Here is a 26,993-nt window from a genome sequence, read left to right on the forward strand (position 1 = left end):
CTTGTTAGCTGCAAAACCAACGGCAAGTGCACCGGTCGCAGTGTAACAAGTGATAAATATCGTTCTCTCCTAAGGGACTTATGCAACACATGAGAACTCTTCTTTCCATAACTCAATTAAACATCAAAGTGTACAAAAAACACAAGAAACTCTTTTTGGTATTTTTATCAAACAGTTGGTCTGCAAGGAATTTAACATAGAGTATTTACAATTTGTTAAGACTAGAATTCATCCATTTCATTCTCATGCATTCACAAACATCTCAATTCCATCCAATAGGTGTTCAATTTCAGTTCTAGGTTCAATTCATATTTCTTAATACATCAAGAACCAAAATTCATGCATGGGTGATCAATCCAAAGAAAGCATTAAGCATAGAAATCGAATACTAACATGAATTGGAAAAGCATATAGCATTAACATCACAAAATACATAAGAATTCCATGTTTTACAACTAATCTTAACAAATAGGAAAAGCCCTCCATGGTGGAAAACTTAGGGTTCTACAAAATTGAAGAGATAGGGAAGAAATTGGAACAAAAGAGAGGATGCAGATCCTTTCCCAAGGTTTTTGGCAACTGCTCCATGCTCCATTTACGCCTCCCCTTCGCATCTCAATCTCCAATTTGTGACCCATCTTCTTCCTCAACCCAAAAGAGGCAAAATCACCATTGATGAAGCTTGAAGACCCAAGGAGGAGTGGGAGAGCTTCCCAACACCCCAAACACCCTCCAAGGGCCTCTCCCAATCTCTCTAGGTGAAGAATAAAGTGTAGGAGGAGAAGAATTCTCAAAAAATCGCGAGACCCATGTTTAAATAACCCATTTTGACACATCAGCACCGTCCGCACTCAACCCCCTTCTTGGGGCGCCCGACGCGAGAGTTGCGCGAAGACTGGTGCACAACCCCCTTCCTAGGGCGCTTGGCTCGAGCACACCAGAAATCAACTTCTGTGCAGGTGGCGCTCAGCCCCCCTGAACCAGGGGGGCCCAGCCTGATTTTTCTGCACTGCATCTTTTTTCACTTTTTCTGCAGATCTGCTTGCTCCAAAGGCATCCAACATGGGTATTTGCTTCAAATTGATCTTTTATTGTCTCAAAACATGTTCTCTTGAGTTCTTGCTTGTTTTCCTCCACTAGAATTGCTTCCTATTCATTTATTTCACACACTCAAATAAAGAGATTAGAGGTAAAAACAAGCATATACTAAATAAAATACAAGAAAACTAGAAAACACATTAAACTTGAGGATAAAACAAGGTAAAAGCTATGAAGGAGTTTATTTATTCACAAAATATATACACAAAAACACGTAAAATCAACCGTTATCAGGTGGTAGGGTGATAACCTCTTTGTTTATGAATTTACAGAGCATAGATACCATTACAAGTACACGCCCATGTTGAAGCCCTATATCAAAGGCATCTATTCATATAATTGAGTTTAGTGTTAACTATTTATGTGAATATATGATTAGTTGTAAGTTATACATGTTTAGTTGATAAATTGGTATTTTATGATTATATTAGGGCAAATCTTCTACACATTACAATTGCTTCTTTTTTTTTGTATTTCTTTTGTTTTTTTTTTTTTGCGATGATCATTTTATTGGTATGGACAAATAAGGGGGATACATGTTTAAGCATCTTTGGTAGAAGACGATAATGCAACGAAGTTTTCTTGTTGGTCATCTAGTGATTATCTTTAGTTCTCTTAGATATATTTATTATTTTGGTTATTTTCTATTAGATAATTGTATTAATATTATATTTATAAGTTTGAGACAAATTTATTTTGTTTTATCTCTTTTATAACATCTTATTTTATCAATTGTAAGCTGTTAAAATTGGGATTTTATATTTTGGTATCAAATCAGTTCTTAGGATGACTTGAGGGTTTATCGTTTCTTTACAATTTAAGAGTTTAAGTTTATACGAGAATATAAAATGTTTTTATAAAAGTAATGAGATTATACACTCATAGTTTGGTTTCTTAATTTTGAAATTTAAGAAAAAGAAAGACTTGAGTTTGTTAGAGAGAGAAAGAGTTTTGTAGTTTGAGAAAATTTTATAACATTTTATTTTACTAGTTGTATGCGGGCTAAAATTAAAATGCTACTATACGTTATCCATTCTTAATTTTTATTCTCATTTTCTATGATTTAATAAATGAAAAATAAAAAAATTATTTAAAAAATATAGTTTAACAAAATCTAACCATATAAATAAATATTCTTTCATTAAAAAAACATATAACTTTTTTTTTTAATTTTTCGTTCTCTATTATTTTAATAAAATAAAAAAATAAAAAAATCAGTTCAAAATTTGGTTTTCCGAAAATCAAATTCGGACTAATATTGTTGAGGAAAATGCAGCAAAACAAAGATTAGAATTCGACTATTCAAAAATGAAAATTCTAACCTGAAAAAAAGTGTGTTACTGCGGTAAATATAGAACATATAGTAGCTATATTGGGAACTAAAATAGGTATTTCTGCTATGCACAAAAAAAGAAAGAAAAGGAAATCACAATGAAACCTCATCTTCTTTTTCTTTTTGGTTTGGCTTGATTCTGTTGTTTCAATTAAAAAAAGGAAAAAAGAAAACTACGAACTCCCCAGTTTTCTTTATTCAACGTAATGGAAGTTCTTTCAGTTTATTGTGTATAATGGGTTTTATTTGTTTACTTATTGGTCAATTTTAATTTTAATGTATATAGTTTTGAAATATATATTTTTCGCACTTTTATTAATTAACAGTGAATTTCACTGTATTTTACAGATCTTTTGAATAGATGAAGGGACAAATGATTCTTGGATAATTTTTTCTAGAGCTGTCTGTAGTAATCTTACCATTTCTAAAACTAAACTTTATTTACTTAATATGGAACTTTTTTAAAAGTCATAATTTCCAAAATCCCATGTAAAGTGGGCTGGAACAAAGTTAGAGTGAATTTCTCCCTTTAAAATTAAATTAGTTTATTTTTAATATATTTTTTGTTACTCATTTTTTTTTAGTTTTGCAACATGATAATTTATTCCTATCATTTTTCTTTTTACTCAAAACATTTTTATGAAATGTAAAATACTTTAAAAAAATATAATTTAAAAATTTTATTGTACAATAGTAGTTTTTCATTATCTAATAAAATATAGATATTTTTTTATAAAAATTGTGTAATAATTACTTTTTACAGATTTTGAAAAATGAAAGTTAATTTATATTTGCTTCTAAAAACTTATTATTCCTAAAGAATATATAAATATTGGTTTTATAAAAATTTACTCAAAATAATTTTTTAATTGTAACCATATTTTAGATATATAATTTTATTATTTAAAAAAATTGAAAAATAATATATGTTGAGGTTGTTTAAACATAAAAATAAGATAATTTTGAAAGAAAAAAAATGTTCAAAACAAGTTATTTTTTACACGTTCATATTATATTCGGATATAATCGTGAAAACATATTTGAAAAAGTTATTTTTTACAACTTTATATTATATGCGGATATAATCGTCAAAACATATTCCTTTTAATTTGTTTGTGTTTTGAAATTTTTGTCGGAGTTGAGTTAGACTAAGTTCATTTCTTAACATGGTATCAGAGTTAGGTTAGAACTTATCCTAGCGATATTTATTGTTTATTGGACATATTGTTTCATCCGCTATCGAACAACCCATTAATGTTTAGTCTCACACTCGGTATGTATATACTCGGCGTGAGAATGTGTTAGAAGTCCCACATCAACTAGAGATAAGACCAATTTAAAGTATATAAGTGGGTGCAAACGTCATCTTATAAGAGGTTTTGTGGAGTTGAGTTAGGCTTAATGTTTACTTCTTAACAATATTTGGATACAATTGTAAAAGCATATTTCTTTTAATTTTGTTGTGTTTTGAAAGTTTTTATCAACTTATTTTGATAAACTATTTTAAAAAATTATATATGAATATGTTTTTAACTTTATTTTAGTTTTGACATCTAAAATATAATAAACGTATTTCAATTTAAAAAGAAACGATTTTTTCTCAAAAGAATCATCTATACAAAAATCAAATAAGTTATTATTTTTATAAAACAATGTTAATATAACATAAACATTTTTGTATATCAAAATTGAATAATACACACAATTTTATGAAATATATATATATATATATATATATATATATATATATATATATATATATATATATATATATATATAAAAGAAACTAGATGTTAATTGCATAATTTGATTCATGAATAATGTATATGATTAAGTTACAAAATAAGTTACACCAATATGATTGAAAAACTTTTGAATGTTACTATAAATATATTATTAGGAATGAAATAATCAGCATATTAAAAGAAATCCATGGTTGACCTTGGCTTGTAGGTCTTTATAGATAATTGATCTTGTGAACTTTCTTTAATAAAATATTTTTTTGACATGTGAATTTTTTTGTCTCAACTCATATGAACTAGGATCAAGTTCTATGAGATGACTAATTTAACATATCTAACTTTTTCTATAAATATTTTTATTATTTTATAAATAAAAATATATTTAATGTCAACTAAAGTGGTTAATAAAAATGTTGCAAGATAATTTACTTTTTAAATATGAAAAGTAGAACTTTACTAAGATGAGATGCAACAAGAGATAATTATTTTAACATCTTAAACATCTTTTGAAATTCATTTTACTTTATGTGACAATGTTTTTAATATTTTATAATTTTTATTCTAATAAGAGAATTTTAACTTTTCAAAACTTATACTTTTTATTTTTATAACAAAATTTTAAATATGAAATCACATTTTAATAAAACTTTTTTATAAATGTAAAAGTTGTGATTCTAACTATAATTTCTAGAAAATGTTCATTATAAAGGAAAAAAATTTGTAACTCTCACTCTTTAGGAGTTATAACTATATCAATTCAGGTCGTATCTTTGATCCACAAAGTATGATTAGATCAATTTTATATCTTACAAGTTTAACCTCTTGTTAAAACTGTAGATATGAACCTCACTCGACTCTCACAACCTCCCTTGACAGTTACAACTAATTATCTTCGTTTATATGAGTTCAATACTAATAAAGTTAAAATTATCTCATTTCAATCTTTATCGTCTATACACTACACACATCACAACACATAGTAGAATTCTCATTATAGGAATCACTCTTTTCATTCCATTCAAGTTCATATCAAACCGAAGTAAAAATACAACTACTTCAAAGTATATACAACATTTACACCTAACTTACACTTAAATCATCATACTATGTCATTCATGTGTATTTTACCTCAATCCAAACTCATCATATAACATCACCCACATATTGTTTATTTTAATTAAAATGTTAATATTTTATCATTTATTTTTTATTATGTTGGTATAATATTCAATTACAATATTTTCATTAAGTATATCAAAATATTGAAAATCATTTATCTAACACAAATGTTTAATTGACAATCCCAACAGTCAAAGTGAAAAACCATATTTCAAAAACCATTAGTCACAATTTCAATCTGATCCAACGGTTAATTAAGTATAAATCAAAATTTTATCGAGGCAGCCTAGATACAAAACCAAGGTGGTGCTCAACACCTTACACTTGGCACCCAACTTTAGAACCCCTGTGCTCATTGTCAAGTAAGCGCTCAACAACCAGGGTTGCCCAACGCCTTATACCTTTGAAGATTATTTTCAAGTGGGCATCAACAGTCCCACAATACCATTGAACATCCTGGACCTCTAGAGTTCATTGACTTGAGTTCTCCGACTGGTGCCTAATGGTTATGTGGTACCACTTAATGCTGTATCAATAAAACAACTTTTGATTCAACTACGTTAGATTATCCAACTTATCAATCTAGTCAATTATAGTTATTTTTTAGTTTAAAGTATATTGTTTAGTTCAAAATAAGTCTCAAGTAGACCAAATTGGATAATTCTAACATAATCAAACTAATTCCACAAATGTATTACAAAACCAAACAGATCGACAACACCAATAATTATCATAAAAATTATTAATTTCATCACAATCAATTCATCAATTTAAAATAAATAAATCATTATAACTAAACTACCTACATACATAAAACTTTAATTAACAATGAGAACACACAGTTATAATTTTACTTGAACAAAGACCCATCTTGAGTCCTTTAATGTAACATCCCGTAATCTCACACTTGATAATTCATAATTGATATATTGTAGCATTACATTTAAGGTAACCTCCCTTAATCTCACACTTGATAATTCATAATTTATATATATATATATATATATATATATACATATATACATATATATGTATATACATATATACATATATATGTATATACATATATACATATATATGTATATATACATATATACATATATATGTATATATACATATATACATATATATGTATATATACATATATACATATATATGTATATATACATATATACATATATATGTATATATGTATATATACATATATATGTATATATGTATATATACATATATATGTATATATGTATATATACATATATATGTATATATGTATATATACATATATATGTATATATGTATATACATATATATGTATATATGTATATACATGTATATATGTATATACATATATACATATATATGTATATACATATATATGTGTGTTTTAAACTCAGATTTCAACTATAAACTCATAAATATAACTTGAATTCTTCTAATTTATTCTTCTATCTCTTTCTTCATTGACACTGAATCAGACGACATTTCTCAACAAACCTCATATAATAATTATGTCAGACACCCTCATACCATCATACAACTATCGCATCATAGATACTCATCTATTACTTTGATACACTCAACAAACCTCATATAATAATTATGTCAGACACCCTCATACCATCATACAACAATCGCATCATAGATACTCATACCATCATACAACAATCGCATCATAGATACTCATCCCACAATACCACAATTACTAATAGACACTCATCCCACAATACTTAATAGACACTCATTCCACAATACTCAATATTCACTCATTCCACAATACCCAATGGACACTCATTCCACAATACCCAATAGACACTCATTCCACAATACCCAATAGACACTCATCCGGATGATACGTTGATGAGTGGTCACAGGAGGTTATGCACTTGTGATGACTTCTACTTCCTCTTACAAATACATTTCCAAAATACTCCATACCATCCACAAGGTTAGTCCTCAACACTATGTCCAAAACCGGCACATAGACCAGGACCTCTTGCCCCTCTCACCAATTAATTCATCCTTCTCTACTTGAGACTGGATGATTATTAGAGTATGGATAACCTCCAATTACAGGACCCTCAACATCAACATATACACATATACAGAAATACCACATCATTACTGAATCTCTCCACGAGACTAATACCATGCTCATATTCCTCAACTCACATTATATACCCTTACAAAATCACCCCATAATACTCATATCATGTTCAGATGCATAAATTCAAATCCAATAAAATCCAATCATCGCAGAAATCATACAAAATGAATATATCACAAAATAAATTAACAATACTAAAATATCACCATAAATGGTCACCGGAGAAGAATCAAATGTTTGACGAATCAAACTCACCATAAACGCCAGTACATATGACTAGTCACAACTTACTGGATTTGACCAGGGCTACTCTATGATCAAGGATGTACCAACTCCGGTTTTTAAGATTCCTCTATCCTACCATCACAATTATAATTCATAATTCCATATCTACCACAATAACATGAATTCATCAGAAATTTTCATTCCAACAAGATATATTGCACAATAATTTAATAGTACATAATCTGTTCAACAAGATTTAAGTTAAAAACTTGTCGAGTAGACTTCCAAGAAAGAGAGGTGCGTCACAATGGACAACTTAAGTACCAAGTCTTTCCTTAGCCAAAGTATCCCTCAACTAGTTTTAACAAATTTCTTATTTACAGATTCAAAATAATAGCATATAATATTAGCACAGAAATTCACTATAGATAGATATATAGTAAGCACCTATGTTTTTCATTAATAGTATTCACACAAAATTTCAAGACATGAATAATAATAAAACAATACTAAATCATAATATAAAAGCTTAGAAAGGTTAGCTCCCCTACCTCTATTCCAGACTTAATCTCTTACTCAGAATTTGTTTCCCCGAAAACCCTCCAGAACCTCTACTCTTCTTGCAACTAAAAATTTCTTCCTAACTCTTTCTTCTCTATTTCTCAAGCTTTCTCACTTGATTCTTTCTCTCTTTGTGCAGAATAGCCTCCCCTCTCATGGCTATTTATAATCCAAAAATTTTACTATTCACCAATTTTTTAATATTATTTATTATATTAATATTTTAATCACCACTTGACATATTGGATCCCTCAATAATGCCTTAAAATCTGAGTGTTTTATTCAATATCAATATTTTAATTTTTTTTATTTATTTTTTTAAAAGAAAAAGGTAGAAAAGAGTTTAAACCCATGTTCTTGAAATCCACACAATTTTCTACCATTTAAGCTACCAAAATTTCTTATTTAGTTTTCCACATTTTATAAACTTATTATATTTTCCATTCACAAAGAAATTTATTACTACTAGTAATAAAATTGTTACTATTAAGGTAAATATTTTTCATGGGTCTTACATTTAACATCACATGCAAACAACTATACCCTACATGCAACATATTTACTATCAAGATCCAAAAGAAGAACAAAATATGAACTTACTTTGTTCAATATTTTGATTAGGTAAGTGATGAGTGCATATTTATGCCCATATTTATGCTTTAAAATTCAAATTTTTGATGGGATAATTGTGCTTAAATGGTTTATTTAAGTGAATTTATGATGATTGGAATTGTTGGGTTTGGGAAATAAAGAAACGTAAAAAGTGAATTTTAGCACATAAATTATTATTGGATGTTCTAATGTTTATTTGTGCAGCTGAGAATATAAGTTTTATTGGTCCAAATGGCAATTCAAGGCCCAAAATCAGATTTTATGTGGAAAATTCAGAAGGGGCTAAAGTGCAAATAGAGGAAATTTCAGCGTATTTGTGCAATTTTGGAAAGTCAGAAAATCTAAAAGATAAAATTCAGTTGTTGAATTTAATTTGGGAATATCAACAGAAAATATCTTCTAAATAATTTTATCATTATCTAAATCTTTTAGTTATTTGGAAGATATAAGATATAAGATAATTGAATTAATATCTATCAAATATTCTTTAAAACTGATTTAATCTAATGAATATTTGAAAGATATAATATATCAACAGAAAATATCTTATCAACAAACTATTCAAAGTCCAAGCCCAATCAAGCCTATATAAAGAGACCCAGGGACTTCACTTAAATCATTCATTCTCTCATACTCCTCTCACTTTTCTTTCATCTTGTATTCAACTCAGTAAGATTGTATACCTCGACACCATGAGTTCTATAACATATTTTGATCTTCAAACAAATGAAAGATGAAGCCAAAGACTTAGAAAAATGACAGAGAAATTCGATTAATAAAAAAATTATTTTTATAGTCAAATTTTTAGTAATAAAATAATTGAGTATGATCAAGACCATTATTACTCTTAATTATTTTTTATATCTTTACAAAAAGAGTAAATCATTCTTTGATAAAAATTTCTAAAATATTTTTCTTATTTTATAAATAAAAATAAAAGAAATTAATTTCTTAAAACATAACATATTGTTAATATTTATCAGAAAGAACAATGAAGAGGTTAAAAAAAATGTTTGCAAGACAATTTTTTTTTGAAATATAAAGAGTAGAACTTTACTAAGATTAGGTGCAAAAAATAATTTATTATAATTTCTCACAGTAACGTGACAATTATTTTAACATCTTAAACATTTTTCATATAATCATTTATGAAATGCATTTTACTTTACATAATTTCAATATGTGCCAATGTTTTCAATATTTAAAATTCTTATTCTAATAAAAGAGTTTTTATAGAAGTCGCACTTCACTAATTTTTAATTAAATTTCAATGTATCAAATATTTTAAATAATCCTTTTATTTTTATAATATAAAATTTAAATATACCATCACATTTCAATAAAAATGTCTTATAAATCTAAAATTTATGATTCTAACTAGAATTTCTACACTTGAAATGTTAAATATAAAGGGCAAAACCCATGATTATAAGATTTCAGTTTTATGAAGTATTGGCAAAATAAGACTTTGGGTAGAAAAGAAGTTAAAAAATAAATGAAATAATTATTAAAAATTCTTTATTTGAAACAAAGATTGTAAGATGATTTTAAAAATATGTTTGAACAGTGAAGAACCCCGTAAACTAAGATAAAAATACTATATTTAGTGTAAAAATGAAAAGTAGTTTAAATTAAGCAACTATATTAATAATTTGAAAAAGGATAATAAATAATTAATTTAAAACTAAAATCGCATAACTTGTTTTAATGCTGTTCTCTTTAAAAATTAATGACAATATTTACACTTGAATACTGTTTGTAAATGTTTTTAATTGAGTTCGTTGTCAAAAGTTCTTGTAATAAGATGGTTTATTAAATATCAAAGAATAGTTATGATAAAAATTTAATAACAAGTAAAAGTAACACTCAAATATGATTAACCTTGTATTTAAATATAACAATTAAAAGGTATTCAGGTAAATTTAAATTCATTTGACCAAAAGGCATTCAAACTGCACTTTCTATATAATTGAAAATAATTAATTTCAAAAATATGAAATAAACTCAATTTTGACCAAAAATTTAGACATTTAGATTTCTTTTCACCTATATATCATGAATCAGGTAATAATTGTGATTCAAACTAAAGAGAGAGAAAAGTCAAATTCAATTTAAACACCAAATCAAACCAATCTTTTTTTCTTCTGATTCCAAAGCTTCGGTGTGAACTGTTCAAAAGATCCTTCTCAGATTCAATTCAACAAATCAAAACAAAATCTCACAAACCAAATGCAAAACTCTACTGAATCTTCTCCAGCTTCCCCCGGGCCGGTGGACCCGGTGCCGTTCCTCCCTCAAAGCCGCCACGTCGCCCGCCGTGTGCCACTACGAACAGCGACGAGGTTCTTCCGACGCGCGAGCGGGCGGCGTCTTATGCTGGGAGAGGCTTCGGTGCGCGTGCGGGAAGCAGCCGCGGCCGAGGTGGAGGAGCGGCAGAGCGAGTGGGCGTACTCGCGGCCGGTGGTGGCGGTGGACGTCCTATGGAACACGGCGTTTCTGGTGATCGGCGCGTCGGTGCTGTGGCGGAGCGCTGCGGAGGAGCCGAGCGTGCCTCTCAGGACATGGATTTTGGGGTATTTGGTGCAGGGAATGATCCACTCTCTCTGCGTCCTGGTTGAGTTCCGAAGGAGAATGACGAGTGGGACCAATTTCAGTTCCAATGTGCCAAACCATGTTGAATGGAGCTTCACTTCTGAAAGTGACCAAGAGTTTTATTATTACGAACCCTCTCTCCAGGGTGATGAAAACTGGTACCAACTCTTATGATCATTTATTACTTCGGATTATACATAAAATTTTATGAACAGAACATTTCTTCTTTTTATAAATGATTATAGGTAAAGTTCATTGATTAAGCATGTTTGTTTGATTAAAGAAATAATTTAGTTGGACTGTGTACACATTATTACAAAGTCTTTATACACCACATTATATAACTTGTATATATAAAAATATTAGCAGGTAATAAGTATAGTTTAACTACAAATGTACAATGTCATGTTAAAAGTTGTGTATTAGTAGTCAATTATAAGGTTTTTCTTCACTATATTTTTTTTGTTATTGTTGTATTGTAATTTTTAAGTATACAATGCACAATCTATATTTAGTCAGAGATTCATCAAATTAAATTGTAAAATTGATTGGATTTTAATTGGATTATTTCATTATTTTATTTTATTTTTTATAGGAAAAAACATACATTGCCTTGGGTCCTTTAGAACACTAGTAGCTCGCTGGGCACATGATGATTTATTATCTATACCGTAGTATTTTGGTCGTTTATTTTTTGTTAGTTGGCATTTTCCTTTCTTAGTTCATTGTAGTAAACTATAATATGTTTGGTAAAAAAATTTAAATTTGAGTTAAAGGAAAAATAGGAGAAAACAAATTGAATTTTATTTATGTAGATTTTTTATCTTTTTAATTTTAATATTTTCTTCGATCAAATGAAAGCAAATGCATTGTCCTATTTGTTCTTTTTTTTTTCTTTTTCGTTCCAACATGGGTAATTGGTGGAAACCCGAAATTTGTTAAGTTTTGATCTTTGTTTCTTATTTTTGAATTATACTTTTCCATCGTAGATTATTTTCTGTGAAATTCTGAATATAGATGAAAAGTGAAAATAATAGGATATATTTATTCTGGACGTGGAACAGATAGACCTTTAAATTGTGAAAAGGCAACAGTAGATTTCCTGTTTGTCTGTGCAAACTCGTGATGAATTTAATGAGAAATTTGTGGTTTGAAACGATGCTTTGAAGGACAATACTATACACGTTATTTCACGAGTGTGTGTTTTTCGCCATCTGAATGATCATTCTGGACTACGGACGGTTAGGGTGACAATGAATGAAAGCGGTATAAAGTGAAGAAATTGAAACTAACAAGTTTGGAATCATTCAGTTATGCATTGTTTAATGTCTTGATGCATTTTCATTCTCTACTATATATCCGTTTCAATTCTTCCAATATAACCGCATTTTCATAAAGAGAGTATCTTTTTGAGACTAGTTTTGCTGTATTTAGCATTGTAGGTTGAATGTCGAACTGTTCCTTTTTTTTACCTTACGCATGTTTGTAAACTTATTGTTTGTTGTTTTGTCAGCATCATAAAATACATAGAGTCGGCAAATACCATGCTTTCATTCATATGGTGGACTGTTGGAGTCTACTGGGTAACTCTTGGTGGCCAGAGTCTGACAACGGATGCACCTCAGCTTTACTGGTTAGTTGGAATCTGTAACATTATGTATTGGTTAAATTATATGAAAAGTTAATATCTTCATGGATTTAATCATCATGCACCTCTCTTTGCAGTATTCTGCCTTATCCCATTTTGTAATCATCATGCATGTTGTGTTATGCAGGGTCTCTATCGCATTTCTTTCTTTCGACGTTGTCATTGTACTGATCTGTGTCGCTGTTGCATGCCTTATTGGTATTGCTGTTTGCTGCTGTCTACCATGCATCCTTGCTCTCCTGTACGCAGTGACAGATCAGGTCGTAATGCCATGCATTCTGCAACCCATCTTTATATATCATTAAAAGAATTGTCTTTTGTCCCTTCAGTACGTAAATCCCTGTGATTTCAACAAACTTATCAATGTCGAATCATGGATTTGTTTTCAATTTTGTTTCATTCCCTTGTTTGTACGCGTCATATTCTTTTTCTCCAACTTTTTCATACTTAATTTTGACCTTTGATTGGTAACAGGAAGGGGCAACGAAGGAAGAGATTGACCAGTTGCCAAAATATAAGTTCAGAATAATAAAAGAAGGTGATATTGAAGAATCTTCAAGAGGAATAATGATCGAATCTGAGAGTGAGACAGCCACAGAACATGTTGTTGCCTTAGAAGATGCAGTAAGTTCCTAGTGTTTTTCAGAATAAAAATGATCCTATCCTCCAAATGTTAGGATTTGAATACATATCTTTTTGTGTTAAGATTTCTTTCATTTCCTCACATTCCATTAAAATTGTCTAAAAAATTTAGTTATGTATATTCACTTTTAAATTATTTTTTTTTCTGTTTAAATTTGTTTGTTATATCTTCTATTTATTTAAGTTAATTCTACATATTTTTATTATGATTTTAAATATTTTTCTTTTGTTTTATATTTTTAAAACATTTAAAAATTTAGGCATAGTGTTTCTGGATACTTGCTATATTATTGTAAGCTCTTGTGCATGTATATAGAGCCGTGCTATATTTTCCAACAATTACCTCTTGATACTTAATAAAAAGAAGTACATAAAACAAAATACAACAAACATTTAATTCTTCTTTGATTAGGAATTAAGAGGATTTGCGTAAAAGTTACAGACGGATATCAAATTATTCTTTGGGCATAACATTTGCACAATCGTATCTACATCGTGTCAAAGCAAATCAATGTTTAGATTATTAATGTTTTATTGTTGGAAGGAATTCCTCATTTTTTTGGAAAAAGTTGTACCTTTTAAGGTACATTTAGAATACTTGCACTAATAATTAAAACATGAACTAAACCCTTTATTTGTTTTGAGTACTCAGTCTATTTGAAATATAAACATCTTATTTGTTGAACTTTATATCTTTGTTTATTAAAGCCGATGCAACCTTTATAATGCCCAGTATGCTGCACCAGGTAGCTGTATATTTTGATGGATGGTTTCACACTTTCACTTTCACAATTTGGAAGAGCAAAATTCATTTTTGCTAAAAGAAATCCCACTTATGACATTGATGATTGTGGTATAATGACAGGAATGCTGTATCTGTCTCTCTCCATATGATGATGGTGCTGAAATCAGAGAACTTCCTTGCAACCACCATTTTCATTGCGCATGCATAGACAAATGGCTGCTAATCAATGCTACCTGCCCTCTCTGCAAGCTTGATATTTTGGTTGGTAACCACCATCATGAAGTTTGAACAGGTTCCTTTTTTCATTGCATTGATTAGTAGGAAAACAGAGCCCTTTTGACATCGCTCTGTTTTCTGTGCTGTGTATATTTCTCCCTTAATCATGTTGGGAACAGTTTGTTTCCAGCTAAATGTGCATTAACTATTAAGACCATAAGCCCTCTCACTTCAGCTCATGACATGACCAGATAGACACGATGCCTTATTAGGAAAATCGTATTTATTGCACAAGGTTTCACACCTGTTCTGTATAACTGTATCTTACGATGACAAGGTCATGGAGGCCTGAATGAGAATATCCAAATTCTTGTACATTGTTGGACCTGTACAGAAAAATAAAATTTATTATGATTTCCATGCAATGGTTTTTTTGTTGTTTTACTCCTTCGTAGTCTTCAAGATAAAATATGATTGCTACATTTTATTTTCATGCATGGTTATTACTGGCAGTAATGCTGAAATCTCTCTTGATGGGTTTCTAATATACATCCTTTTCTTGTGAGATCTTCTAGCTTCTTCCTATTTGGGGAGCGATGGGCCTCCATATATTTTGTTTGCTTGAGAAGAGAGAAATATGTAACATGAATACAATATACCTCAAACCTAAATTATGGAAGAGTGTGTCTAAAAGATGGTCTTGGTCCAACAATCATCCTCCTAAATTTGATGTTTGGAAATACAATCTATTAACACCCATTTTTTGTATCTCAATTTTTAAGTACTTATCTTACACTTCACTTGTTTCTCTTTTATTTTGATCATATGACTTACTAAATTTCTTGTGTGCTCAAAATAACACGTGTTGGAAGTAGCACATACACAAAAAAAATTTAAAAGCTAACTTTTTCTCTACAAACATTGACTGTTTTTTTTTGGTACATTATAAACTCATTCATCCGTGTATAGTTAAAGAGACTAATATTAACATCCGAAATGCAGAGGTCAGCAAAGTGAACAAACTAGTAAAATACTCTACCTTTTCTACAACTAGTGTCAGAAACTAAACCATTGTCAATATGCTTAAATTACTGTTAACCAAATCAAGAAGAAAACAAAAACATTCATCTTGGAATATTGAGAGGGAAATTCCAGAAAACAGGAACCCCAGTAACAGTTCCTGCAGCATCATTCTCACCCATTGTCACTTGTTTCCCAAACCCTCTCGAATTCTTTTCAATCTCCACCATTGAACACGAAGATTCACGCTCCTGTGGTGCCTTCACCACCCTCACTGAGAAATTGATGACCCCATTTCTGTTACCCTTCTCATCCCAAAGCCTATAACTCAACAACTGGAAGCTATTTTCTGAAACAAACCCTCCAAGGTCAAACTCAGAAACTGCTATTCGTGCTGCTCCCACACTTTTAACACCCAGCCATGTCTTGCATTGCACCTCTAACGTGATGCAGTTGGCTCCATCAACCAAGAACTTCTCGTTCCATGATGGGTTGTTGCTCCCACCCTCTTCTTCTGTCCTGGTTGTGAAGAATTTGGTGCATGATTGCGTGTGAACAACAACGTATGTGTCTTTTCTTATTGGTTTTCCGTTCATGCAAAGATTTTCGGCTGATATAATCGTGATCTCCATGCTGTGAGTGAGGAATGCAAGTGCATAAAGATCTATGGGATTTGGATTTTACAGAGAGAGAAAATGGAAAAGATTAAGATAGAAGGACCATGATGTCTGAGACATGAAACGTCTGCTTTTCTTGTCCTTTAGTAATGGCTTTGTAATATACTTTAATAATATTGGTGCTTGTTCGGTCTGTAGAGAAATTTTAAAGAAGATGGAAATTTATGCAGATACCAATATTCTTCTTTACAATAGTCAAGAAATTTCACTGTTGAATTGGACTTATTAGTTGACAGTGTACTTGGAAATTCTTCACCAATTTACAATAAGTAAAACTCTTATTTTACTGAGTCGATTTTGTAAAAGTAAATTAAATTTAAAATTTATTTTTTAGTATGATATCATAATAATGTATTAAAGTCTATTATAACAAATTTGTTATTTGTTAAATTTATTATTTCATTCGATAACATATTATCGAATCACTAAATAATGTTTAATCTTATGTTTAATATGCATATACATTAGAGTAAAGGAGATGTGTTAAAAGTATAACATCAATTAAAATTAAATATAAGATTAATTTATAATAGATAATAAATGTTTTATAATAGATAGTAAATGTAAAATTTATTTTATAAGTGGATTTTGTAAAATTAAGGTAAGTTTAAAATCTATTTTTAAATAATAAATAAACTTAATATGGCTAAGAGAACATAATACAACAAAACAAAGCAGCAGTATTGTGTAAACAAGATAATAGCCATGAAAACATTAATAAACTCGAAAATTCTTAGTCTTTGAAAATTCTTATTAAATATGATATAATATACATTTATAAATATCAACCAAGGAGGTGCAGCAATTTATGAACTGTACGTATTTGATGGAGAGCTTGCTTTCTTCGTCTGTCACTGTTTTGGAGGAAATTAGAAGGAAAAGCAAAAGTTGAAAAGTAAATTTCAGTGGGAATGGTCTTGTTAACGGAAGATTGAATGAATCTTTACTTTTCTGAACAAAAGTTGTTAGAATTTGTAGATTTTTCTGCAAAAAGAATTTCATTATTCTGCGTGTCTCAGTGGGTAAGTTTATCACGGTGATTTAAAATTCTAAATGTATGATATTTAGCAGAATAAATAAATTTTCAGAGTTTTTTAACATAACAAGTAAATTAAATTATATTTGTAAACAAAATATCTTTCCTTTTAGCTTGAAAACAAAATGTTTAGATTGACGTGCAAGACAGTGGAGAAACATGAAACTATTCCTTTTGTTTTTCTTTGCTGTGAGCGAAAACGTGGGGAAAAGTTATAACCTGAAAAAGAGAAGCGTGGTTAAATAGACAAGAATAATGTTAAGTGCTAAAGTTCTAATTTTCCAGGTACATGCACGTTTTCTGAATTGCGACAATGAGATCGTTTTCTGAATTGCTTCGTCTTGAGAAAAGTAGTCTTCATAATATATTTTTGTTTTTATGTTCTACCTTTTTTTTCTCTAGGTTTTCTAATTCCACACTATCACCCCTTTTATCTTTGTTTTATGTTCGTCTATTCAAGTTATATATATTTTGGATGAAGATTTCTACAAAATACTATTTTACACTTTTCTTTGAGTCAGTTGATGTAATTCTGAACGCGTCAGTAATTAATTTGATTGGACAAACTGAAAAATCTTAAATTTGTATTAAATATTATCACCTACCTCTAACCTCTATTCATAGGTTTCAAGATGGGCTTGTGATCAGTGAAATCCTAATCACGGCTTAATCATGACCCATTTTCTTAACTCTTACCGGTGATCTTGATCAGAAGCTATGTTTAAGGGTCTTTATCTTGGAGATTGTCTGTCCGGTCTCCCATCTCCAATCGGGTGGTCAGTTAATAAGAAATACTTGTCTTGGTTAGATGACGCCTGATGATGTTAATCACAACTTATTGGAACTGGTCGCTTTTTCTTGGTGGACTTATACGGTCAGTCCAATACTTTTGCTTTTTAATTAATTTATCTTAATTTATTTTATATTCTAAAATGAAAATATTTTTCTATTAATATTAAATAAATGTTGAGCAGAAAATATAGTGTTTGTATCTTTCACAACTAACCCCTTTAAATGAATAATGTTGTATAAAAGCTAACAAAATCACAAACAAATTAATATTTTAAAATATCTAGTAAATATTTTAAAATATATATAAAGTAAATTAATATTTACATCTAGCCAATCACGAAAACTTAGTATACATCTAGAGTGTACACAATATATCAAAGAAAAATAGTAATAATAGTAATATAATAAGAATAATATCACTATAAGTGCCGCAATACACGAAAGAACCATGTCATGGACGAGTTACGTGATTAAGTAGATGACGGCTATCTGGTGCATGCAAAAATAATATAGTATTAGATTTATGAGATTAAATTAAATTGAAATCTATTTTCTAATATAGTATTAGTAAAGTTTTTTAAATATACTGAGCCACCGCTAAAAGGGTAAAGAAGGAAAAATGTAAGAAAGCTATAATGAAATGAAAAATGAAAAAATAGAAATAAATGTAAAAACATTTTAAAACGTTCCTCCATTAGTGTTAATCTTGTTCTTTGTGCTCCAAAAGCCAAAATACTTAATTGGACAAAATATAGAACTTTATTTTGACTAAAATTCTCTTTGAGACATATTTCCAAGACTAAAGTGTCTAGTGTTTAGAAAAACTCCTTAAACTGATTATGATAGGATTGTAATATTATTGTATAACTAGCTATCTGCCAAATATAGCATTTAGGTTTCTTACTTGTTAAGTTAAACAAAGATACTTCATAAAGTCATCCTCACGCATGAAGAAGAGAATTAATTAATACTAGAATTTGGTAAGATAACATTTTAATGAAAAACACAACAAACAAAGAAAATCTCAAAGTTGATCCGGATCTTATTCATGAAATTAAGAAAGAAACTACATAAGACAACAACAAAATAAAAAAGTTGCACATCATTACAACATTTGAGTAAAAAAATTTGAAACTTAACACAAAGATTCCTTCAACAGGAATAACCCTAAAAGCAATTATTGAACTCCATCCGAATAGCAAAGTCTTGCACAACCACTTCAAGAAGTAATAATTCCGATCTCCAAAATGTTCAGATTAGCATAGTACACAACGAGAAGAGTCTTGAAGGTCGAAGAGAGATCACACTTCATCTCATCAAGATAAAAGGGTGGTTGAGTCTTATGCTCCTATAGAGAAACTCGACATTCTAATACTCAAGTACTAGAAGAATTCAACAAGTACAAGAGTAACTTGGAATTAGTGTCCAAATACATAAATAAATTTGGTGTTCCAGTGATCGAGTATAGGAGAAACTCGACATGTCATGTATTCGAGTAAAAGAGCAACTCAATGTTCTAGTGACCAAGTACAGAAGTAGTTCGGTGTTCCAACACCCGAGTACAACAACAAATCGACGTTTCAATGCCCGAATACAAGAGCAACTCGACATTCCAATGCCTGAGTACAAGAACAGCTCGATGTTTAATTCAATACCCGAATACAAGAATAATTCAGTGAATATAAGAACAATTTGATGTTTCAGTGTTTGAATATAAAAGTGAACTTGGTGTTCCATTGATCAAGTAAGGAGAAACTTGGCATTCCTAGTACCCGGGTACAAAAGCATGTCGACGTTTAAGTAACAGGGTATAGAAGCAATTCAGTGTTCCAACACTTAAGTACAAAAGCATGAGTAGCTCAGCGTTACAGTGCTTTAGTACATGATCACTCAGTGTTCCAATAAGTACAGAAGCAACTTGATGTTCCAACACCAGAGTACAAGAGCAAGAGCAACTCAGTGTTCCATACCCAAGTACAAGAAGAATTTAGTTAGTAAGAAGAACTCGGTGTTACAGTACAACAATAACTCAATGTTCCAATATAGAAGTAACTTAATGTTTCTATGACAAAGTATAGGAGTAAGTTGACGTTCTAGTGTCTGATTATAGGGGTAACTTGGCGTTACATTTCCTGAGTACAAGAGAAGATAACAACCTAGAGTTATAATACTCAGATTCAAGAAAGAATGATGTAGAAGATAGACCTAATCTGGACTATGCCAAAAACTTTAAGTATAAAGAAAGCTTGCACTCATCTGGGACAAACCGTATTGCATTAAAAATTCCCTCTAGAATAAAGTCTACAAACTAAAAGAGCTCAAATAAAAAGTTTATCCCGAGCGAGGATGTGGAATATAACCTACTTAAAAATGTATTACAATTAAGGTATGAGGAAGTGTGTAGATTTTTTCCTTCACTTAAATTTTGCTCCTAAGTTGGGTTTTGTTAGGCAAGGTTTTAACGAGACACTTGAGTTATATAGATGGTAACATAAGCAAAGCCCTCAAGCGAGACACCAAATTACTTAGATAGTAACATATGCAAAGCCTTCAGACTAGGCACGAAATTACTTAGACAGTAACATAAGTAGAGCCCTCAAATGCGGTACCATGTTATTTAGATAGTAACATAAGTAAAGCCCTCAAACGATGCACTAAGTTACTGAAATAGTAACCTAAGAAAAGCTCTCAGATGAGACACCAAGTTACTTATACATTAACATAGGAAAATCCCTCAAACGAGGCACTGAGTTATCTAGGTGGTAACATAAACAAAAGTCCTCAAATGAGGCACCGAGTTACTCAGACAGTAACATATGCAAAGCCCTCAAATGGTACACCGAGTTACTTAGACAGTAACTCAAATAAAGCCCTTAAATGAAACACTAAGTTACTAAGACGATAACATAAGTAAAGCCCTCAAACGAGACACTAAGTTACTTTGATAGTAACCCAAATAAAACCCTCAAACGAGGCATTAAGTTACTTTGCTGACAACATAAAGCTCACAAACATGGTACGATATGCCTATGAACGCAACGCTCGAGTTATCTAGATGATAACATAATCCCACAAATGTGGCACCCGAGTTACTTAGACGATCACATAAGTTAAGCCCGCAAATGCGATACCAAGTTACCTAGACGGTAGCATAAGTTTTGCCTCAAACAAACCACCGAGTTACCTAGATGGTAACAAAAGTCCACAAACATGGTGGCAAAGTTACCTAGACAGTAAGACAAGTTAAGACCACATACATGGCACCGAGTGACCTAGACGATAACATAAGTTAAAGCCCGCACACGTGACATCCAAATTACTTAGACAATAACAAAAGCTCACAAAACGACACTTGAGTTACCTGGACAGTAACAAAAACCCACAAGCATAACATCCTGAGTTATCTAGACGATAACATAAGCCCACAAACTTGATACCCAAGAGTTACCTTTGCGATAACACAAGTTAAGCTCACAAACACGAGATCTAAGCCTATCTAGATGGTAGCACAAGTTAAGTTCGCTTAGACAACACCTTAGCCTACCTAAACGGTAGCATAAAGTTAAGCTTGATAGATGACATCCGAACTTGCCTAACTTAATTGGTGTTGTGTCTTTCGAGTAATTCTCTTTCTTTTGATAAATGTATCTCTCTTTTGATAAATGTAACAATTTTTTTATTTTAAATTTTAAAATATTATGTACAATGAAGATTTGACTATGGACTATTCAAATGAACGAAATTGAGAATACAAAAATATTTTTTTTAAATCATCTAATAAATTAAGAATTTAGACAATTTAATTTCAGAAAATTAATAATTACTTTTTAAAAATGCAATATGTAATATATGAAGTATACCGATCGGAATTAATCGTCATTAAGCATGTACTAATAGGTCAGATTGTCTTACATTCTACAAATATACGACATTAATGATTAATTATTGGGTTTGATTACCTAAAATATATTGCACTAATAGTTAATTATGAAACATGTCTGAGCGTCACCTTTTTCTATCCTAATAAAATATAGACCTCTTTATGAAACATGTCTGACTTGAGCGTCAGAGTGTCTTCTGCAGGTCAGAAACTCATTGTAATGGATCGCGTTCTCGGAGAGGATTGAAGATCAAAAGAGAGTAAAGCAAGAAAGGATGACAGACCCTCAGACCAATTCAACTGAAACACAATACATATAAAAAATTACACAAAAAGAAAATATGTTTACTTAAAATTATAATAAATAAAAATATGTACGATATTTAAATAAAGTTAAATAATATAGAGTGAGTGAAACAATTGAAAAGTAATAAAAAGTTATTAAAAAAAAATCTTCGAATAAAATGAAAAAAAGAATATTTCTCCTTCTAACTTCCGTTCATTTGGAGGGATTCCATGAACCTTTTCTGCCTGCCTACAATTTTTGTCGGCCCAGATCATAAAGTTAAAAGAAAATATAATTCTATTATTATTGAATTTATTTCACAAAAGTGGCTTTAAAAAGTCCGGTGAGCCGTTTTAAAAAGTCCGGTGAGCCGTTTTTGAAGGAACGTAAGGATTTGTTAGATTATCTTTGGTATCAAAGAATTTGATGCGCGTGAAAACCTATATATGCGTTTTATTCTGGAATTAAAGAATATATATTTCTTTAACATGAAAAAGGTATTTTTATTGTCTGAAAATACACAAATATTTTACTGTTTAAGGTTTTTGAAGTAGCCTTTTAATTAAAATTGTCTTTTAAGTAGCCTTTCAATCAAAATTTGTTGTTGATAGAGTTGTTTAAGGATAATTGACATTGATAAGATTGAAGTAAACTTTTGCTTATAATTTTCGCTCGCCACGTTGAAGTATTGTTATTTCAAAATATATGATTGATGTTAATGGTCTAAAGTTTAGTGAGTCTAAAATTGTTTTCAAATCTAAGTTTTAAGATTACTCTTTGTTTAAACTATTTGGAAGTATCTGAAAAGGTATTTTAATATCAAAGTTAATTTAAAGTTGATAATTGAGATATTAATAGTGAAGTAAATCTTTATCACCTATTTTTTTTTATCTCAAATCTATATTTTTTATATTTTAAAATAACTTTTTTATTAACGTATTATGATTTAATTAAGGATAATCATATTTTAAATTGATCAACATTAAGATAATTATTTTGACATTTTCGTGATTTTCCATTTAATTTATAAATGATTGAACAATCATACTACGTAATCATACCGGATAATTATAATACATTTATAAATAATTGACTAGTTTACATGCATTTAACTATAAATAGCACCGTATAACATGCATGAAAAAATCATTTAAAAAAAGTAAACGTATTATACTATATCATGAATGATATGTCACCATCAATTGATACTTTGATACCTCTTTCCGATATAAGTTAAAAACAAGTTAAACTAAAATTGAGTTCTAAATAGAAATTAACAAACAATTTTCATACAAAAAACCTTCAACTATAATAAAGGAAAACTACATAATAAATAATTCCAATTTGATTTTTACTACGGAGAAGAAATTTATATGTGTGTAAATATAAACAGGACAACATTTACACTTATTATTAACAAGAGTATTTTTCTGTATTTAATTGAAAGTGATTATACATGACCTTTTTTATATCACACTTGCACATGATGGGACATGGTTGCAAAGAGATATATTAATAAAAGATTAAATAATAAGATGTGAACTAAACTTACCAAAAAAGTTCAAATCCAACTTCACTTCAAAATATTAAAGTAATAAATAATAGGTTTTAATTATGAACGTTATGTTTATATATTACTTAATGATAACATCACGGTGAATTACTATATTCGATGTATTATTCATTTTGAAACCTTACTTTTTTTTTGTTCAGTTTTTTCTTAAAAAACACCTTTTAAAAAATTTAAGAAAAAATAAATATTTGATTTGTCTTTAATTTTAATTCTTAAAAAATGTGTAAATATTAGATATATTGAAACAAGTCTTTAATCGGGATTTAAACATCTCTAGTGAAGACTAATAGAATAATAATTTATTTTTGGAACTTTCTTTTCATTTTTATCTAATGTTTCAATTTTAATTTTTATCTAACATTTCAATTTTAAGTTTTTTTTTTAAATAGTATCATATTAGAGTCAATCATTATATTTAAGGTATTATACGTGAACCTGTAATTACTTTTGTATTCAAAAAGTATATCAAAAAGTTAAAAAAGAAAATTTAAACTATCCTTGAAATCTGAAATATATACTAATCTCACATCATTTAAAAATTCAAAACAAAATCAATTTAGATGAATTTTTAGTCTTGAAACAAAATTATAACAATATTTTAGTCTCGAAAAAAGAATATACAATAGTTATATATAATATTATTCGTTCTTTTTAGAGTCTAAAGGATTCTCATAATCTTAAACAAAGAATTGAAAAATAAAGATAGATCTAAATTGTTTTTTATTTGAACTTCTAGACTATACGAGACTCGTGTACATTTAAGACTCGTGTCAGGAATTTGTTCTACCTGTCAGCAAACTGTTGGTAGTTCTTTCGAGTCGCTTCATTTCAATACTTCAACGTGAAAAAAGAAACGTAATCGATCTGCAACTATAGAATAAATCCTATGCTTAAGTTTTGCCACGTTTGGATATTTTCTAATCCTCATAATAAGTTAGTCAATGAATTTTAATTTTATATAACTCTCAGTTCTTAATTTTTATTTTCTATATAAGTTAATTTTAACTTATATACAAATATTTGTAAAATTAGGTTTAACATGCTGACCTCACCAAGGGTTGATTCTGAAAAAAATGAGTTTTTAACTAAACACACCACAACAAATTAAGATCATTCTCGAAACTAGATTTAGAACTCCTGAAACTGATAAATGTTGTCTTATTTACTTGCAAAAGTGTGCTTCTGCATGAAATCTTGTTTAAAAACTTACTTTTATTAAAACAGGGTTTTGATTTTCTTGGTAAACTCCTTCTAAAACTTACATTTTATAGTCAAATATAAATTTGCATTTGGTAAAATAATTTCTTGTTATTCACTCAGCCAATTTATTTTTATATTTAGTTGAATAAATCGATTTTAGTATTATAAGTTAATTATTTATTTATATAAATAATTTGAGTGCCTTAATCAAGGTTAAACAGTTGAGCATATTTGGTTCGGTATTTCTTAAATCAGTCATACATTAAACCATTTCCAACAACGCTGCCAGAAGAAGAACACAGCATGTCCCGTTCCCTAACCCTAACATTGAACTTAATAACCCCACTGCGCCTCCCTTCCCAATCCCTCAACCCGTAACTCAGAATCTGCAGGTTCTGCTCCGCCGCCGCCGCGGCGCTGAGCAACTCGGCTATGGCTATCCTTGCTATCCCAACGTCCTTCATGCTCGGCGCGTTCTTGCACTTCACTGTCAGCGTGACGGACCTCGCCTGTGACGGCACGTCCACCTCTAGCTTCTCGTTCCATGACGGGTTGCCGCTGCCATCGCTGGTGGTTTCTACCGTGGCCGTGCCGGTTGCGTAGCTGGCGATGGAGTCCGCTCGCACCACCACGTAGAGGCTCTGAGCGGCGTGCCTCCAGTTGGCGTGGAGGTCCTCCACCGATAGAACAGTGAGGTCTAGGGTTCTCTTTAGAGAGTCGTGTGGTCGGGGTTTTGAGTCCATGGGAGAAGGTTGGAGAGAAATACGGTTAGAACTTGGTGCGGGTTTTGTTAATGGACAAAGGAAGGAATGGAGTGTTATATGTACTTATAATAAAGTTTCTTAATTTTATTTATTTTTAATTTTACATCACTATGAATAAATTAAATAATAAGAATATATTTGATGTTTCTTAAATTTTAAAAAGGTAGAGCCAAACTCTTTTACAAATCTTATCGAGGAAAATAAATTAAAGAAATTTTTATTCTTTACCAGTGTGAACACTTACATGTATACATTTTCTTTCTTATCACAATACAAATTAATATGATAATAATAAAATTTAATATAAATATTTTTCATAATTTTATTCTAAATAATTTTCATAATTTTATTATAAATAATTTTTATGAAGTATTTATTAAATTTAAAATTTATACTATATAAATAAATGTAAATTTAATTTTACAATGTGTTGTAAATCTCATCTTCCAATTAATTTTGTAAAGTTATATTAGACCTAATATTTACTTTTATATAGTTTTTATTTATTTTATATGTAATAATTATTTTAATTTGAAAAAGAATTAAGTTTTAAAAAATGATCAAATTAAAAGAATGATTAAATTAAAAAAAATTCTTAAAAAATATAATTGATAAAATAGTTATTTTAATTTCAAAATTATATATTTATTAAAAAATAAAATTAAAAAAATGTGTACCAAAAGAGTAAATTCTTTTTCTATAATGGTATATGGAAAAATTTTGTACCAATTTATTTATTCTATACTAAAAGATAAAGAAATAATGCAATAAATGTGAAACATGAAATACATAACAGGAAAAGGAATCTGAATGTATCCACCGTCCAAAAACATTAAGAAATCCATCTTATTAGAAAACACATCTTATCGAATATATTCTCTAATCAATGAAAACACATTTTTTTTCAATAACCTCGATAATTTTTTTATCAATAATAACAAATATAATATATTTAAGAGAATCAATTGAGCTCGATTTTAAAAAAAATTAAAAAGTGAAATAAAAGTTTATCTGAAATCATTATAGAGAGCCTCTCCAATCCTATATATTTTAAAGTGTTGTTAATATTATTAAGATGCATCTCATATACATTTTAATAGGAATTAAAAATAGAATTCTATCATGACA

The 26,993-nt window shown here is 29.5% G+C and overlaps 3 protein-coding genes across 3 annotated transcripts; 1 reads left to right on the plus strand and 2 right to left on the minus strand.

Moving 5' to 3' along the window:
• The first annotated feature begins 10,893 nt into the window (after positions 1–10,893).
• LOC108327788 (E3 ubiquitin-protein ligase At1g63170) lies at positions 10,894–15,007 on the plus strand. The gene is made up of 5 exons (XM_017561494.2): positions 10,894–11,544; positions 12,900–13,019; positions 13,162–13,294; positions 13,509–13,658; positions 14,542–15,007. Exons 1-5 carry the CDS (start codon positions 11,024–11,026, stop codon positions 14,707–14,709), a joined length of 1,092 nt encoding a protein of 363 aa, XP_017416983.1. The 5' UTR covers positions 10,894–11,023; the 3' UTR covers positions 14,710–15,007.
• A 754-nt stretch (positions 15,008–15,761) lies between these two features.
• LOC108327789 (BON1-associated protein 2) lies at positions 15,762–16,467 on the minus strand. The gene has a single exon (XM_017561495.2). It carries the CDS (start codon positions 16,287–16,289, stop codon positions 15,762–15,764), a length of 528 nt encoding a protein of 175 aa, XP_017416984.1. The 5' UTR covers positions 16,290–16,467.
• An 8,885-nt stretch (positions 16,468–25,352) lies between these two features.
• On the minus strand, positions 25,353–25,844 carry LOC108327245 (uncharacterized). The gene has a single exon (XM_017560968.1). The coding sequence runs from the start codon at positions 25,842–25,844 to the stop codon at positions 25,353–25,355; it is 492 nt and encodes a 163-aa protein (XP_017416457.1).
• Positions 25,845–26,993: the final 1,149 nt, after the last annotated feature.

This window comes from Vigna angularis, chromosome 2 (assembly GCF_016808095.1).
Source record: "Vigna angularis cultivar LongXiaoDou No.4 chromosome 2, ASM1680809v1, whole genome shotgun sequence".
Classification (NCBI taxonomy): domain Eukaryota; kingdom Viridiplantae; phylum Streptophyta; class Magnoliopsida; order Fabales; family Fabaceae; genus Vigna; species Vigna angularis.

Bases quoted from the DNA above. Each gene is read 5' to 3' on its own strand.
- LOC108327788 (XM_017561494.2), top strand. From the start codon at position 11,024: ATGCAAAACTCTACTGAATCTTCTCCAGCTTCCCCCGGGCCGGTGGAC. The intron at 11,545-12,899 runs GTACCAACTCTT...TTGTTTTGTCAG, and splicing joins CTCCAGGGTGATGAAAACTG to CATCATAAAATACATAGAGT. The intron at 13,020-13,161 runs GTTAGTTGGAAT...TGTGTTATGCAG, and splicing joins GATGCACCTCAGCTTTACTG to GGTCTCTATCGCATTTCTTT.
- LOC108327789 (XM_017561495.2), bottom strand. From the start codon at position 16,289: ATGGAGATCACGATTATATCAGCCGAAAATCTTTGCATGAACGGAAAA.
- LOC108327245 (XM_017560968.1), bottom strand. From the start codon at position 25,844: ATGGACTCAAAACCCCGACCACACGACTCTCTAAAGAGAACCCTAGAC.